Raw genomic sequence first — 16088 nt, 5'->3', positions numbered from 1 at the left:
TCCAGCCTCTGACCCGCAGGGGTCTCTCATCTCTGCTGTCCCTGAGCCCCACTGGATGCCCGTGTTGCTCGCTGCGGGCCCCTGGTGTTGCAGGCCCCTAAGCTGTGATCTGGGCACAGGTGTGGCCACAAGGGGGCAGCGTGATGTGTCTCAGGTTGACGAGCACCCCTGTGGGCGTGGGGCCTCGGGGCCCGGCAGCCTCAGAGTGCAGCCTCACCACCGCCAGCTGTGTGACCTCGGGCAGGCGCCGGGGCCCCTCTGAGCCTCGGTGTCCTGTGTGGCGCGGGGGCCCTGGGAGAGCGGCGGTGGCCTTGCATGCCCTCGCTTTGCTCCGCCTGGTGGGCGGTCCGCGCTCCAGGAGCGCCCTCGGGCGGGTCCTGGTCATCCCCGCCCCCTGCGGGCGGCGGCTCCCCAGCTCACAGCCGTCTCTGCTGTCGCAGAAGAAGGGCGTGAAGCGGAAAGCGGACACCACCACGCCCACGACGTCCGCCATCACAGCCAGCCGCAGCGAGTCGCCCCCGCCGCTCTCGGACCCCAAGCAGGCCAAGGTGGTGGCGCGACGGGAGAGCGGGGGCCGCCCCATCAAGCCGCCCAAGAAGGACCTGGAGGACGGCGAGGTGCCGCAGCACGCGGGCAAGAAGGGCCGGCTCTCCGAGCACCTGCGCCACTGCGACAGCATCCTCAAGGAGATGCTCTCCAAGAAGCACGCGGCCTACGCCTGGCCCTTCTACAAGCCGGTGGACGCCGAGGCCCTGGAGCTTCACGACTACCACGACATCATCAAGCACCCGATGGACCTGAGCACCGTCAAGGTAGGCGGCCGGCCCCCCCGTCTGTGCGGCCCGCCGGACCTGCCAAGGCCACGGCGCTGTCCCGGGCGGCCCAGGGGCGGTTCTGCAGGCCCCAGGTCGTTGCCCGGCTCCCTCGGCCCGCCCGCAGCAGCACACAGGGCCTCAGGCCTGGCCCGGGCCCCCGGCAGGGGCTGGCAGGGCGCTGTCCTCTGCCTCGTCCCCTCTGGTCCCGTGGCTTCCCGTCACCTCTTTCTGTTGAGCCGCTTTGGTTCCCCCGTCTCCTCCTGTCCTGCTGCGTTTGAGGGTCTCTGTAACTCTAGGCAAGGAGGCCCTTCGCGCCCCAGCCCATCCCAGGACAGATGCAGGTCTTGGAGGAGGCCATAGCGGAGCTGACCCCAGGACCCCCGCCCTCTCAGGCCCTGCACCAGGGTCTCCTTACCCTGGGGGCTTCTCCCTTGGCGTTTGTGGGCATGGCAGTGGGTCAGGCCAGGTGTGGACAAGCAGAGAAGAGCAAGCTTGGGCCAGGCAGGCATGGAGGGGGCCTCCTGGCTGGTGGCAGCCCCGGGGGCAGGAGATAGGGGCTGTGAGCTCCTGAGGGGTCTTCCCTGCGTGGATGAGGAGGCCCAGGCCCGACACCGCTCTGCTTCCTCAGCCGGCTGCAATCTCTGAGGTCTGAGGCGTATCCCCAGCACATGGGTGTGTGTGGACCTGCGAAGCTGCCCCAACAGAGGGGAGAGGGGATTCCTTACCCCTGTGGGGTTGGGGCCCTGAGCTGCCAGTCTCAGCCATTCTGCCCCGGCTGGGCAAATGCTGCCCTGGGACAGACTCTCCTTCTGGAAGTCTCGCTCCCCACTAGGGGCAGGGCAGGCCCGGCCATCCAGGGCAGGGGTTCCCGGGGAGCCTGCTGGGCTGGGCGGCCGAGCGGCCTCCTCCCCCTCTCTGACCCTCTCCCTGGTCACAAGGGCAGACGCCGCCTTCCTCAGACACACATAGTGTTCCGGGGGCCCTGCCTCTTTTGGGAGCCCCGCAGCACCAGCTGCTTTTCCTGGGCTGATGTTTCGTCTGTACGACGTGAACAGCGGGTCAGGACGCAAGCCGAGCAGCAGAGGGAAGCCCCCCTCTGGCTCTACCGCCCCCCTTCCCCAGGGGTGACTGTTGCTGACGGTTCGGTCGCGTCTTTCCTGAGCAGCTCCTGGCTCAGGCTGGCTCTTTGCCAGCAGGTTCTGTCAGTGGGGCAGTGATTCCCAGGCTCTGAGGTGCATCAGGACGGTGGCCAGCAGTCAAATTAGGCCCGAAGTCGAAGACTGTCCAGGTGCTGAGAGAGTCTCGGGTGCCCCTTTGCTGAGCTGCTCTGGAGTGAGGAGGTTGTGCAGAGGGCTGGAGCCCAGCAGCCCCAGTGTTGCTGGAAGCTCCTGAGAGGGCAGAGGAGGGTGATGTGTGCTGGGCTGGAGGGGCTGCAGGTCCTGGAGTCTGACCACCAGCTGCCCCTCCTCCTAGGCCAGGACTCTGTCGCTCTGGGTGCAGGCGGGGTAGGTGGCTGGGCTCCGGCCCCCAGGATAAATGGGCACCTCAGACCCCCAACACGAGGTCCCTGACACATGAGCTCCACGTGAACCCAGCCAGGCCCAGGCAGCGCACGCCTCGAGAGCCACTGCCCTGACCTTGCTGCCTCCATGCAGCTGCCCGTCTGGGCGCACCCCGTCCCCCGCTGTGGTGCCCATTGTCTGTATCCCGGCGGCAGTGGGACAGTTGGTGCCACTGTGAGGCAGGCTGGCCAACAGCACCTGGATTCTCCGGGGAGAAAATTAAAGGTCTCGTTGCGAGAGCTGAGTCACCCCCTAAACGAGCGGAGGGTGACTTCCTGCCACAAGTTGCTCGTTCCCTGCCAGAGCCCCTGCCAACAGGGACACGGATGTGTGAAAAATCAGACAGGACGTAGAGCTGGGGTTTGGGGTGAGGATGGGGCGGGTGGTGGCTGCGGGAGCTGACTCCTGTGAGCGCCCTTTTTTTCTCCCCGGGGATTGCCTCGCTCCCGGGCCCCCGGGCCTTCCCCTCCAAGCCTCCCTTCCCCTCTCTTCCGGGCTCCCAGGCACGGTCTTGGGCTGGCGCTGGACCTGGGGCGGGCCCTGAGGCCTGGCAGTGCCTTACGCCCGTGGCGTGTGTCTTACAGAAGAAGATGGACAGCCGCGAGTACCCGGACGCGCAGGGCTTCGCGGCCGACATCCGGCTGATGTTCTCAAACTGCTACAAGTACAACCCTCCGGACCACGAGGTGGTGGCCATGGCCAGGAAGCTGCAGGTGAGCCCGGCGCTGGCGGGCGGCACCACTCGGGGAGGGCGTCGGGAGCATCCAGCCGGGGAAGGCGCAGGGTTGGGGGGTGTCCCGGGACCTCACCCATGAGCCTAGCGCTGGCGGGCGGCGCCGCTCGGGGGGGGTGTTGGGAGCATCCAGCCGGGGAAGGTGCAGGGTTGGGGGGTCCCGGGACTTCACCCACGAGCACGTTCTTGAGTGGTGGCTGAGTGGCCGCCAGGCCCTGGGCCTGCTCCCCAGGGATGAGGCAGCCCGCCAGCCAGTCCCCGCCTCCGGGGAGTGCAGGCTCCAGTGGGCGGCAGCGCAGAGGTGGGCCCGCAGACATTCTGGGGGGCTGGGGGCAGAGAGGAGGCTGCTCCATGCGCGTCGCTGCGTGCCGGGGCCTGCGGCTGTCCTGCCAAGCAATGGCTCGTGGCTTTGCTGATGACGTGGGAGCGTGGGGCCTGCGGGGAAGCACAGACTGGCCTTCAGTGGCGGGCCCTTGCGTGTGTGCACAGCTCTCACACACGCCACGAGTGTGTGTGTGTGTGTGTACCCACGCGCATGCTCGTCTGTCAGTCTGCAGGCTGACCCGGGTTTCCGTGGGGGCCGGCACGCGGAGTCTGCTGTCTCTGCGACCACCTGGGCTGTTTGCGACCCCGTGGAATGCAGCCCGCCAGTCTTGTCTGTCCCTGGGATTCTTCAGACAAGAACGCTAGAGTGGGTTGCCATTCTCCAGGGGATTTTTCCCCACCCAGAAATCAAACCCAGGTTCTCCCACAATGCAGGCAGATTCTTTACCTTTTGAGCAACCAGGGAATCCCTTTGTAAATAAGAGCACCTATATTTCACATGGGATAAAATCAGAAAGCCTTCTGTTTAGAAGAAAGAGAGACCCTGTGGACGTGTGTTCTGTCCCAGGAGCTCTCTTTTCACAGGACCTAGCATGGTGTTCTGTTAAGACACCCCCCATCTCTTGCTCAGAACCCTTTTGTAAACCTTGTACAGTCACTCAGACACGTCCTTGCTCACCCAGCCCCAGATGGGGGTGGCAGGGGTCCTCCTTCTGGGCCTCTGGATCCTGGCTCCCCCCCTTCCTCCTGCCTGGGGGCGCTGGCTGCTGCCCGCTCTGTGGCTCCCGCTGGGGTGGGCACAGAGCCGTCCTGGGGTCCCAGGGCTCCCAGAGGGAGCCGCCCGGACCCACGGTTTCAGACCCCGGCCCGGACCCCAGAAGGCTCTGCCCAGCCCCATGCTCTCACTGCTCTTTGACACCCCTGAACCTTGTAAGTTGCCCCATGAGGAAGCCAGGCGGCCCTTGGGCCAAGGGCAGCGGCTGGGTCTGGTTCTGGTCCAACTGAAGGGGGTCTCCCCGGTGTGGGACCCTTACCTGCTGATGACTGTCGTGACACCGCAGTTGGGTTAGAGCCCGACTCTGCAGCAGTCTGAGGTTGACCAATCCCCACCCCCAACCAGGACAGAGCAGGCCGGACCAAGGTGGCTGCGTGCCTCCTGCATGTTGTTGCCTGGACTCCAGCAGGAGATTCTGGGGGGCCGGGACCCAGAGCAGCTCCTCCCAGAGCCGGACACCCGCTCATGTGGCTCTGCGTGTGAGCCAGGCGTGTGTGGTGTCAGGCACAGGAGCCAGGCGGGGAAGGCTCACTGCCTGCCATTCAGCCTGTCTGAGATGAGCCTGGGCTGCCGGGGGAGGGGGTGTCTTCGCTGAGCATGCTCCCACCAGAGAGGGAGCCTTGGCTGAGCGTGCTCCCACCAGGGAGGGAGCCTTCGCCGAGCGTGCTCCCACCAGGGAGGGAGCCTTCGCCGAGCGTGCTCCCACCAGGGAGGGAGCCTTCGCCGAGCGTGCTCCCACCAGGGAGGGGGGCTTCGCTGAGCGTGCTCCCAGGGCTGTGCAGGAGCTGCTGGCTGTTTTGACTGAACTGGACCCTTTGAGGGTCCAGCTCTTGGACCCCGCCCCAAGAACGAGGTGGGATGCTCCAGCGACACCACCGGACAGAGAGATGGGAGAGCGTGAGTGGCTCTCAGACCCGGTGTCGGGGGCCCAGGAGAGGCCTGAGCTCCCGGGCAGGCCTCTCACTATCTGGCAGTAGGTGGCAGCCTTGGAGCCGGAGCGGAAAGGACTTGCCTGTCTTTTACAGGAGGCAGGCACTTGGGTGCCCGCTCCTGCAGGGCTGTGTCCGCAGCTGCTGGCCCTGTGCCCCTAGTCCGGGGCCGTGCTCACTGCCTGGGAGGGAGGGACAGAGGGAGGGAGGCAGGGAGCAGGCGCCCTGGGCAGGCCTGGCCGTCTCCCCGCGCCCCGGGGCTGCCCACAGGTGCTGGGACCCAGGCTGCCCCTGCTCTCCCGCAGGACGTGTTTGAGATGCGCTTCGCCAAGATGCCGGACGAGCCAGCGGAGGCGCCTGCCCTGCCCGCGCCTGCGGCCCCCGTGGTCAGCAAGGGCATGGAGAGCAGCCGCAGCAGCGACGAGAGCTCGTCGGACTCGGGCAGCTCGGACTCGGAGGAGGAGCGCGCCACGCGGCTGGCGGAGCTGCAGGAGCAGGTGAGCGGCCGTGCGGGACGGGGGGCTTGGGCAGGACCGTGGCCCGTCCCCGCCGGCCCCTGACCCAAGGTCTGCCCCAGCCGCCGCCCCGTCCCCAGCCACAGCCGTCCTTGCCCGGCGTGGCTGGGAGGGGACCCGGGAAAGGCGTCAGCTCCAGGGCCCCCTTGCCAGTGCCCACAGGCCTGGGGCCCCGTGAGCCCGCCTGTGTTGGGATGCCCCTGGAGCCTCTTCTGCTCCAGAAAGGTCTGCAGGGGCTGCAGTCGCGCGGCCCCCAGAGTCTACCTCTTGGAGGTGGAAACGGGGCTGTCCTGCCTCCGCCTCTGACCCCTGAGGTTTGCTCCCACCCCCCTTCACGCTCCTTCTGTGCAAGACTGGAGCAAGAGGTGCTAGATTCCCGGGGGGCTCTCTGGCAAGGAGGAGACGGTGAGTAGTGGTGATTCTGCCGCAGCCCGAGGGGCTGGCCAGCTGAGCTGAGCCCCATGGGGGCTCACGGGCTGGGGTCGGCGTGCGCAGCGTCCCCATCCTGCCCGTCCACCTGCTGAAGGCTGGGGTCACCATTTCCTCACCTGTGGAGTGTGGCTCCCAGAGCTCCTGAGCGCCCTGAGGGGCTGCTGGGGTGAGGGACGTGTGGAGCGCGTGCACGCTGCCCGCCGCCTGCAGGCCTCGTTTGGTGTTGGCTGCCAGCCCTGCGCAACATTTGCCCCGCAGTCCTGCCATGTGGCGCCCCAGTGGCTTGCCCACGAGCTCGGCTGTGGATGTTCTCCCTGGGGTAGGTGGTTTAAGCGCCTTCCTGGAGCATCTCCCTCCGCCCAGCCCGGAGTCCTCACCCGGCGGCCCGTGTCTTCCAGCTGAAGGCCGTGCACGAGCAGCTGGCCGCCCTGTCTCAGGCGCCAGTGAACAAGCCAAAGAGAAAGAAGGAAAAGAAGGAGAAAAAGAAGAAGGACAAGGACAAGGAGCGGCACAAGGTCAAGGCCGAGGACGAGAAGCGGGCCAAGGCCGCCCCGCCCGCCAAGCAGGCCCCGCAGAAGAAGGCGCCCGCCAAGAAGGCCAACAGCACCACCGCGGCCAGCAGGTGGGCTCCGCGCCGAGCGGGCTGGGCACCGGCTGGTGGGGGTGCTGGGCGTGGGGCTCTGGATGCTGGGCTATCGGGAGAAGGGGCGGTGTGTGGGGGCATTGGTAGACCTCGTCTTGCCCTCCCTTGTGGGGAGACCGTAGGGACCCAGCGAGGGCTCCGCCGGGCGTCAGGAAGGGTATGGGCTCTAGAGGGCAGAGCTCCACTCCTGGGGGGCTGGCCTCAAGACAGGTGTGGAAACCTCTAGAGTCGCGGTCTTGGGGACGTTTTCCTGATCTGGGCAGAGGTTTTCTTTGGGGGTGTGTTGGGCTCTGGGCACCCCGTTCCCAGGTCACCTGGTACGTGCAGGGTCAGGAGGGGGTGGTGCCCCTCGGTGAGCAGCTCCGTGGGCCCCACGGCTTTTCCTTGGTTCCCGCCGAGGCCCAGCGCCGCCCCGAGGATTGCTGGCAACAGACCGGCAGGGACGGCACGGGGAGGTGTGTGGGGCCCGGGGGCTCCTCCCAGGACGGGGGAGAAGCCTCCCCAGGTGAGGAGACCTCCCTAGGCCGCCTCCATCCAGCTGCACAGACGGGCAGGATGGAGATCGAGGAGCCGGGAGGGGCAGCGGGCACAGAGCTGTGCCGGGGAGGAGGACGTGTCCCTCGTGGGGACTGGGACAAGCGGGGCGCCGCCCAGGAGGCCTGGGAGGAGGGGAGAGCTGAGGCTGCGGAGGCTGACGGGCTTCGTTCAGGGGCTCGCGGCTTATCCTCTGAGCAGATGAAGCCGGAGCGGAGGAGGGAGGCGCAGGGGGCAGAGTGGGCAGAAGGACACCCCTAGAGGCTGGTGTGGTCCTGCAGACAGGAGGGGCCGGCGTGCCCGTTGGCTGGGGTGGAGGCTTGTGGCTTCAAGAGCTGTTGGTGCGGCCGAGTGGACTGGCTTTGGTCCCTGGACGGAGGAGGGGCCGGTGGAGCGCGGGGCATGGGCTCCAGCAGCGGGCGGGCAGTGAGCGCGGTCAGGGCTTGTCCGTGCCTCCCGCTTGTGGTGAGGCAGGAATCGGCGCCCTGTCCTGTCTCTGGTTTTGGTGTCAGTGGGCTGCCGGCCTCAGCGGTGACTGGGGAGGTGCTCTCCGCCGTCTCCTGGGGCGGGCTGCCGGCCTCAGCGGTGACTGGGGAGGTACTCTCCACCGTCTCCTGGGGCGGGCTGCCGGCCTCAGCGGTGACTGGGGAGGTGCTCTCCGCCGTCTCCTGGGGGAGGCTTGCAGAGCTGGCGTCCTGCTTCTTCTTTTGTCGTTGGCTGTCCTGGGTCCTCGTTGCTGGAGGGGGTCTGCTCGCGAGTTGCAGGGTCGGGCTTCTCCCTGCAGTGGCTGCTCTGCGGTGCGCTGCAGGGCTGGTGGCCCCCGGGCTCTGGAGCGTGGGCCCGGTAGTTGTGGCGCGTGGGGTCTTCCCCGACCAGGGGTCGAACCCGTGTCTCCTGCCTCAGCACGTGGATTCTTTACCACGGAGCCACGGGGGAAGCCCCCAGAATCGGGATTCTTAAGCGTGCGAGATGGTTCACCGTGAACCCATCTAGACCTGGGGTTTCACGGTGGGAAGGTCTTCAGCCGTGAGTTCAGCCCTTTCAGTAGATACAGGGAGTCCGGTTACTGGCGTGGCCTGTGTTCTCTCATCGTGGTGGGTTGGTTTGTAACGCCCCCTTTTCTGCAGGGTCTGTACCAATGTGCCTTTTTTTTTTTTCCGTTCCTTGTGTCCGTAATTCGCATCTGTTTCCTGGTGAATCTGGAGAATTTGGTCAGTTCCGTTCGTTGTGCAAAGAACCAGCGTTTGACTTCCTTGCCTTTTCTATTTTCTTTTTCTTTCACCTTGGTCTTACTTTTATTATTTCCCTTTGCTTGATATGGACTTAATTTGCTTTTCTTTTTCTAGCTTGAAAATAGAAGCTTAGATGATTGATTTTTTTCCCCTCTTTTTCTTTGTTCTGTGTTTTGGCCCTGAGCCACGCGGGATCTTAATCCCCTGACCAGAGCTCAGACCTGCTCCCCTGCAGTGGAAGCCCAGTCCTAACCGCTGAAGTTCCAGACCTTCTTTTCCAGACCTTCTTTTCCAGTTTAAGCGTCCGATGCTACGAGTCTGTGTCTAAACACTGCTTTGGCTGTACATTCCCCACAAATGTGATTTGTTGTGATTTCATTTAAGTTCAAAACATTTTGTAAGTCTCTTCAGGTTTCTTTCTTGACCACGGGTATTTAAAAGTATGTTTTAACTTACAGATATCTAGAGACTTTTCAAGATATTTTTCAGTTACTGATTTCCAGGGTCAGAGAACATACTTTGCATGTTTTCAGCATTTTGAAATTTTTGTTAAGATCTGTTTTATGGCCCAGAACATGGTCTCTGTCTTGGTCAACATTCCATGTATACTCGAAAAGAATGTGTCTTCTCCTGCTGTTGGGTGGAACACTGTATAACTGTCAGTCAGAAGATTTAAAACATTTTTAAAAGAAGGGACACAAATGAATTTACTGGAAAACAGAAACAGACTCACGAACTTGGAGAATGAATTTATGGTTGGCAGGGAGGGGACAGGTGGAGGAGAGGGCTAGCCTGGGAGTTTGGGATTGACGTGCGCACACTGCTTAGATAGCTGGGCTTCCCTGGTGGTTCAGCGGCGAAGGATTCGCCTGCCGGTGCAGGGTACACGGGTTGAAGCCCTAATCCGGGAACCTCCCACGTGCCGTGGAGCGGCTAAGCCTGTGTGCCGTGACCACCAAGGCCCACACACCCTCGAGCCCGCGCTCTACGACAAGAGAGGCCGTCACAAAGGTCCACTCACAGCTAGAGAAAGCCCACACGCAGCGGCAACGACCCAGCATGACCAGAAAGAAATGAATCACACGGAGGAAATGGGGGGAAAGTAAATAGCTAGCCAGCTAGGGCCTGCAGTGTAACACAGGAGACTCTCCTCGCTATTCTGTGACGGCATAAACGGGAGAAGAGCGTGAAGAGCACAGAGACGTGTGTGTGTAAGAAAAAGAAAGTTAGTTTAGTTGATAGTGGTGCTGGGGTCGTCTGTATCCTTGCTGGTTGGTTCCGTTAATTATCGAGAGAAAATCATTGAATTCGCTACGTAGAATTGCGTGTTTCCCTATTTCCCTTGATTTCTGCCAGTTTTGTCTATATATCTTGGAGCTCGGTTTCAGATGAGCAGGCATGTTGAGCTGCGCTGCCTTCTTGGCCAGCTGAGGTTTTATCGTTACAACAGTGTTTCTCTTTTTCCCGGTAATATTCGGTTTTCTGAAGTCTGCTTTGTCTGAGGTTGTTACAGCTGCTGGAGTTTTGATCGATTAACATATACATGGTATATTTTCCCCCTATCTTTTTACTTCTAACCTACCTCTTCTATTTTAAGGAGGGGTTTGTGTAGACAGCCTAGAAGTTGGGTCTTGGTTCTTACCCAGTCTGACCATCTCTTCCTTTTAGTTGGTATGTTTAGACCATTTGTCTTTGATGTAATTATTGATTCAGTTGGATTTTCGTCTGTTGTTCACTGGCTCAGTTGTGTCTGACGCTTTCTGACCCCATGGACTGCAGCACGCCAGGCCTCCCTGTCCATCGCCAACTCCCAGAGCTTACTCAAATTCATGTTCATTGAATTGATGACGCCATCCAACCATCTCATCCTCTGTCGTCCCCTTCTCCTCCTGCCTTCAATCTTTCCCAGCATCAGGGTCTTTTCTCATGAGTCAGCTCTTCCCATCAGGCGGCCAAAATATTGGCGCTTCAGCGTCAGTCCCTCCAATGAATATTCAGGGTTGATTTCCTTTAGGACTGACTGGTTTTATCTCCTTGGAGTCCAGGGAACTCTCAAGAGTCTCTTCCAGCACCACAGCTTGAAAGCATCAGTTCTTCGGCCCTCAGCCTTCTTTATGGTCCAGCTCTCACATCCATACACGACTCCTGGAAAAACCACAGCTTTGACTAGACGGGCCTTTGTCGGCACAGCGACGTCTCTGCTTTTAAGTCGCCGCCCAGGGCTTCTGTCCACCATCACGCTACTTTCTGTGCGTCCCTTCAGCCTGCCCCCCCTGCTCCGTCTCTTGCCTTCTTTGGGGGTGTTTGAATACGGGGTCTGGCCTGTTGCACTTGTTGCCTCTGTGGGGCGTCGAGGGGGGCTGCCCGCCGTGGCTGTCTCCTGGCCAAGGCCTCCCTGAGCTGGAGGGGCCTCTGAGCTCTGAAGCAGGGTCTCCGCGTCCCTGGAGATGCAGGTGCGTCCCGGGCAGTGGCCCGGTTCCTCTGCCTGGGTGCCACTGGGGCTGCTCCTTGGGAAGACCTCCTGGTCCTGGAGAAGACGAGGGCCAGTGGGCGAGGGTCGGTGTCTTGGGGGTGGAGCTCGGCGGAGGCTGGGTGCCGGGCAGGGGCTGGGTGGGGGCCGGGATGCCGCGCCGTGACGCCCCTTGCCTTCTGCCTCAGACAGCCGAAGAAGGGCGGCAAGCAGGCGTCAGCCTCCTACGACTCGGAGGAGGAGGAGGAGGGGCTGCCCATGAGCTATGACGAGAAGCGGCAGCTGAGCCTGGACATCAACCGGCTGCCCGGGGAGAAGCTGGGCCGCGTGGTGCACATCATCCAGTCGCGGGAGCCCTCGCTGCGGGACTCCAACCCCGACGAGATCGAGATCGACTTCGAGACCCTGAAGCCCACCACGCTGCGGGAGCTGGAGAGATACGTCAAGTCTTGCTTGCAGAAAAAGCAGAGGAAGCCGTTCTGTAAGTTGGCGGGGCCGAGCGTGTTTCTGTGGCCCACCTCTGTCTGTCTGCTTCCCACCCTCCACCCCGCACCGTCCCTCCTTCCGCCCCGGAGCAGAAAGCCAGGCAGCCCTGAGAGTCGTGGGGGGCCGGGCAGTGGGTCGCAGCTCCGGGTTCCTCCCCCGCCTTCTGCCTCACGCCCCCAGGATGCAAGGGCACAGTGTCCGTCTGCTCACCTCGGGATGGGGGCTTAGCTGAGACTGGCTGCCAGCCGCTCCCCAGCCAGAGCCCTTCTTCCCCCTGCTCCTGGGCAGCTGAGCAGCGCTTGTATGCCCCGGCCTTCAGTAAAGCAGGCGAGACCCTCGAATTAGCTCCCAGCCCCTGGGCAGGTGGGCAGCACTTGTATGCCCGGCCTTTACTAAAGCAGGCAAGACCCCTGAATTAGCCCCCAGCCCCTGGGCAGGTGGACAGCACTCATATGCCCCGGCCTTCAGTAAAGCAGGCGTGACCCCCGAATTAGCTCCCAGCCCCTGGGCAGGTGGGTAGCGCTCGTATGCCCCGGCCTTTAGTAAAGCAGGCAAGACCCCCGAATTAGCTCCCAGCCCCTGGGCAGGTGGGTAGTGCTTATATGCCTGGTCTTCACTAAAGCAGGCAGGGCCCCGGGGGTTGGCTCCAGCCACGTTCACTCAGATGCTGGCTAAGGCCCTCCATTTAGGGCCTGACTGCAGGTCACCTGTCAGTGGTTCCCTGCCTGAGCAGACTGGGGTTGCGGGTCCAAAGGACTCCCAGGGTAGATGAGTGCACTGGCTCAGGAGCCACTGCATGGGGATGAGTCGCTGCCTGGGTCAGTGGGAGGGAGGGCAAGCCCCAGGCAGCCCCAGGCAGCCCTGAGGAACACTCAGGGTGCACTGCTCCTGCGTGTGGTCCCCTGGGCCACTTGCACCTCACTTGCTCTGAGGGGGGCAGCCTTCTGGATGGGGCATCTTGTTGCCCTCTGTGGTCCTGGCACATTTGACCCTCCGTAAGTGGCCTGTGGACTCAGTGGTGCTGGCGCAGGTGTGCCAGGCAGTGGACAGGGCTCCAGGGTGGAGCCTTGGGAGGGCCTCAGCCACAGTGAAGGAAAGCCAGGAGTTGGAGGAGGGGTGGGGTCAGGGCTTCAAGTCATTGCGGCCTGCAGCAGGGGGCGGTCAGTCCCACCTCAGGAGTTCTGTGACAGTTCCGGAGCTTTGCCTGTGGCAGGGGCTCCGTCCAGGTGGGCAGGGGCACTGCCTTGGGGGGCTGGGCATCCGCCCTTGGGGGTTGTGCCGCCCACCCACCCGCCCGCCCTGCCGCAGCCACAGTGCCCTGCTCTCCCACAGCCACGAGCGGGAAGAAGCAGGCAGCCAAGTCGAAGGAGGAGCTGGCTCAGGAGAAGAAGAAGGAGCTGGAGAGGCGGCTGCAAGATGTCAGCGGGCAGCTGAGCAACAGCAAGAAGCCAGCCAAGAGAGGTAGGGCCGCCCCCGCGCCACTCGGGGCGGGGGAGAGGGTCGCGGGCTTGAGCTGTGGCTCCGCTGCATAGCACGCTGCGTGTCCCAGAGGAGGCTGTCGACCCCCCGAAACCCTGATCTCCTTACCTGCGGATGGGGCTCTGAGGCTGAGCAGGTGGCAGGCACGTGGGAAAGCGGCACTCTGCGGAGCTCCTGGGAGCGGCCGTTTTGGAAGGGCCCAGCCGTGGTCTGTGGGGGGCTGGACTCCGTGACATGGGAGGGACTAGGGTCCCACCCTGCAGCTTCAGAGGGTCCTGGCCCCCAGCAGTGAGCTTCCTGGTTGCACCCAGAGAGGGATATTAGTGCCCAGCAAGTTAGCCAGCATGGCGGGCGGGGAGAGGGGCTGACTTCCCGCCCCGGACCACGCGCTTTGTGGACTCTGGGATCTCGGTTTTGGTGAGCAGGTGCTTCGACTCCTTGCCTCCTTTCTCTGGAGCCTGTAGGAAAAGGAACGTCCCTTTCTTCCTACCCGGGTGGTGGTCAGATTCGAGGCTCAGTCTTGGCCATGTAGCAGCCAGCTGCCACGGCCTTGCCTGGCCCTGCTTGCCCGGTGCCAGGGTGGGCCTTGGGGCCCGCCCCCTGCCACCGGCGGCTGAGGGTTCCCTTGGATCAACCCCGGGGAGGGCGGGGCAGGTGGGCATGCGGTTATGGCTCAGAGCCACCTGCCCGGGGGGACGGCCCGCCCCCCTCAGCCCGTCAGTGCCTCTCGGTCGGCGGCACTCACTCCTTCCCAGGCCCAAGTGCGTTCAGCTGTGCTAGCCTCTGAACTGGTTCTGCTCCCACTCCTGACACCAGCTGTGTGAGTTCCTCTCACACCAGTTCTCCAGGCTCCAGCATGAGCTGGGCGTCCAGCTGCTCAGTCCAGTACGCTATGTCCTCGGGGATGGTGTAGAACCTGCAGGGTGAGGGCTGAGATGCCAGGTACAAGTCCCCGGCCTCTCCCGTGCTTCTGACTGCCGGGCTGTGAATCGGGAACCCCCGGCACCCTCTGCTCAGGTGGGGACGCTTGCTGGAGCGGCTCACAGAACTCGGGAGTCCTGAGTGTGAATTGCACGGTGGTTTGTCATAAAGGCTACAGCTCGGGAAAGCCAGGTGGGCGAGAGGCTGCAGCTGGGGCTCAGGTCAGGGGTCGGGCGCCTCTCCCAGCGCCTGGAAGCCCTTTGCGTCGGGGGGTTTCTCTGGAGCTCAGTCTCCTCCAGCTCCCTCCCTTTGGAGGGAATGGACGCCCAGCTCGTGTTGGAGCCTGGAGAACTGGTGTGAGAGGAACTCACGCATCTGGTGTCAGAAGTGAGAGCAGAACCAGCTCAGTTCAGTCGCTCAGTCGTGTCCGACTCTTTGCGACCCCATGAATCGCAGCACGCCAGGCCTCCCTGTCCATCACCATCTCCCGGAGTTCACTCAGACTCACGTCCATCGAGTCCGTGATGCCATCCAGCCATCTCATCCTCGGTCGTCCCCTTCTCCTCCTGCCCCCAATCCCTCCCAGCATCAGAGTCTTTTCCAATGAGTCAACTCTTCACATGAGGTGGCCAAAGTACTGGAGCTTCAGCTTTAGCATCATTCCTTCCAAAGAACACCCAGGGCTGATCTCCTTTAGGATGGACTGGTTGGATCCCCTTGCAGTCCAAGGGACTCTCAAGAGTCTTCTCCAACGCCACAGTTCAAAAGCATCAATTCTTCGGCGCTCAGCCTTCTTCACAGTCCACCTCTCACATCCATACATGACCACAGGAAAAACCATAGCCTTGACTAGATGGACCAGCTCAGAGGCCAGCAAAGCCGAATGCACTTCGGCCTGGGAAGAAGTGAATGGCAGTTCCCTCCCCTCAGAGATGGTGGCCACTGGGGGGGTTGGCAGGGTGGGGCGGCGGGGGGTGGGGAGCTGAAAGTTCCCGCCCTCCAGTCACATGGTCTTCCTGGTGACCAGCCAGTGCCGAGGCTCTCAGGGTCCCACCCCAGTCACTCATTCGCATAAACTCAGGTGTGATCTAAAGGGACCCACTCAGGAGGTCTTGGGGGATCTGGGAGCCCTGTGCCAGGGACAGGTACAGGCATCAGACAGACTCCCCGCAGCCTCATCAACGCGCTGACTCGCTTCAGTGGATCTGTTAGCATTTATCAGGTCCCCAGGTCTGGGATGTGGAGCCAGCGCGGGGGCTGCAGGAAAGGCAGCGGGGGCGGCGGGCCGGTGCGGGGGTGCGCGCCGCTCACCTGTGCGTCTCCCCCAGAGAAGGCGGGCTCCGCCGCGTCCGGGGGGCCCTCGCGGCTCAGCAGCAGCAGCTCCTCCGAGTCCGGCAGCAGCAGCACAAGTGGGTCCAGCTCCGACAGCAGCGACTCCGAGTGAGCCCTGGACGCGCGGCTCGGGCCGCCGCCTGGACGCCGCGGCGCTCCCCCCGGCGGTTAATATACTCCTTTCGTTCCATGGTGTGCAGGCTCTCTTTCACTTCAGTGTTATGGTATCTTCCAGTTCTGGCTTTAATAGGTCAACCGAGATCTTTCTGTGTGTGTCCATTAGACTTTGAGAAGCTGTGAATCGGCATCAGGTCTTTCCTCCGTAACTGAACTCAAGTCCCTTGGAGATGCCGGCTTCAGACGCTAACGTGATAACCGTAGGAAGCGTGTGAGGTGTGGTCTGAAGGTGCTTGCAGAACCCCTTTCCTTACGCCCGACCTGGTCTGTAGCCCCAGCGAGAATGTCTCCCGCAGAAATGTCTCGGACGTGGTGCCGCACGGGAAGGCTGTTGGCTTCGCCGACGGGGGTTTGTCTCCGTCTCTGAGCGCCCTGGGCCCTGACCCTCACGTCGAGGGCAGCTCTTTCTGCAGGGGCTGCGGACAGCCAGGCCCACCCCTGCCATGAGTGAGGGCCAGGGCGGGGTCCCCGCGGCCCCCAGCCCGAGCTTCTGCGGGTGGGGAGCCGACGAGGGGGCGTGCAGAGGAGCCGTCTCTCTGATCTCCCGGGACGTTGGGAGCTCCTGGGAGGAACACGGTGGCTGCGTGGGCAGCGCAAGGGTTCCCAAACACTGAAACTTTTACCTCAACTTTGAAAAAAAAATAGAGAAAAGATTAAAAAAAAAAAAAGGAGACTCTTTTTGTAAGGTTCAGCAATTTTCTACGAAAGGCCAGCCCCACGCGTGTCCCC

The 16088-nt window shown here is 62.7% G+C and overlaps 1 protein-coding gene across 1 annotated transcript in view; it reads left to right on the top strand.

Annotated features, from left to right (window-relative positions):
- BRD3 (bromodomain containing 3) overlaps positions 1-15433 on the top strand; it is a 34364-nt gene extending 18931 nt beyond the window's left edge. The window contains exons 6-12 of the mRNA XM_052648379.1: positions 441-812; positions 2962-3090; positions 5444-5635; positions 6484-6707; positions 11153-11445; positions 12783-12911; positions 15179-15433. Of these exons, the coding sequence (XP_052504339.1) occupies positions 441-812; positions 2962-3090; positions 5444-5635; positions 6484-6707; positions 11153-11445; positions 12783-12911; positions 15179-15294 (1455 nt within the window). The 3' untranslated portion in view covers positions 15295-15433. The remainder of the gene's footprint in view (positions 1-440; positions 813-2961; positions 3091-5443; positions 5636-6483; positions 6708-11152; positions 11446-12782; positions 12912-15178) is intronic.
- The last annotated feature ends 655 nt before the right edge of the window (positions 15434-16088 follow it).

Source organism: Budorcas taxicolor, chromosome 11 (assembly GCF_023091745.1).
Source record: "Budorcas taxicolor isolate Tak-1 chromosome 11, Takin1.1, whole genome shotgun sequence".
NCBI lineage: Eukaryota > Metazoa > Chordata > Mammalia > Artiodactyla > Bovidae > Budorcas > Budorcas taxicolor.
The sequence above is the reverse complement of the archived record's forward strand: the minus strand, read 5'-3'. Positions and strand labels throughout refer to the sequence as shown.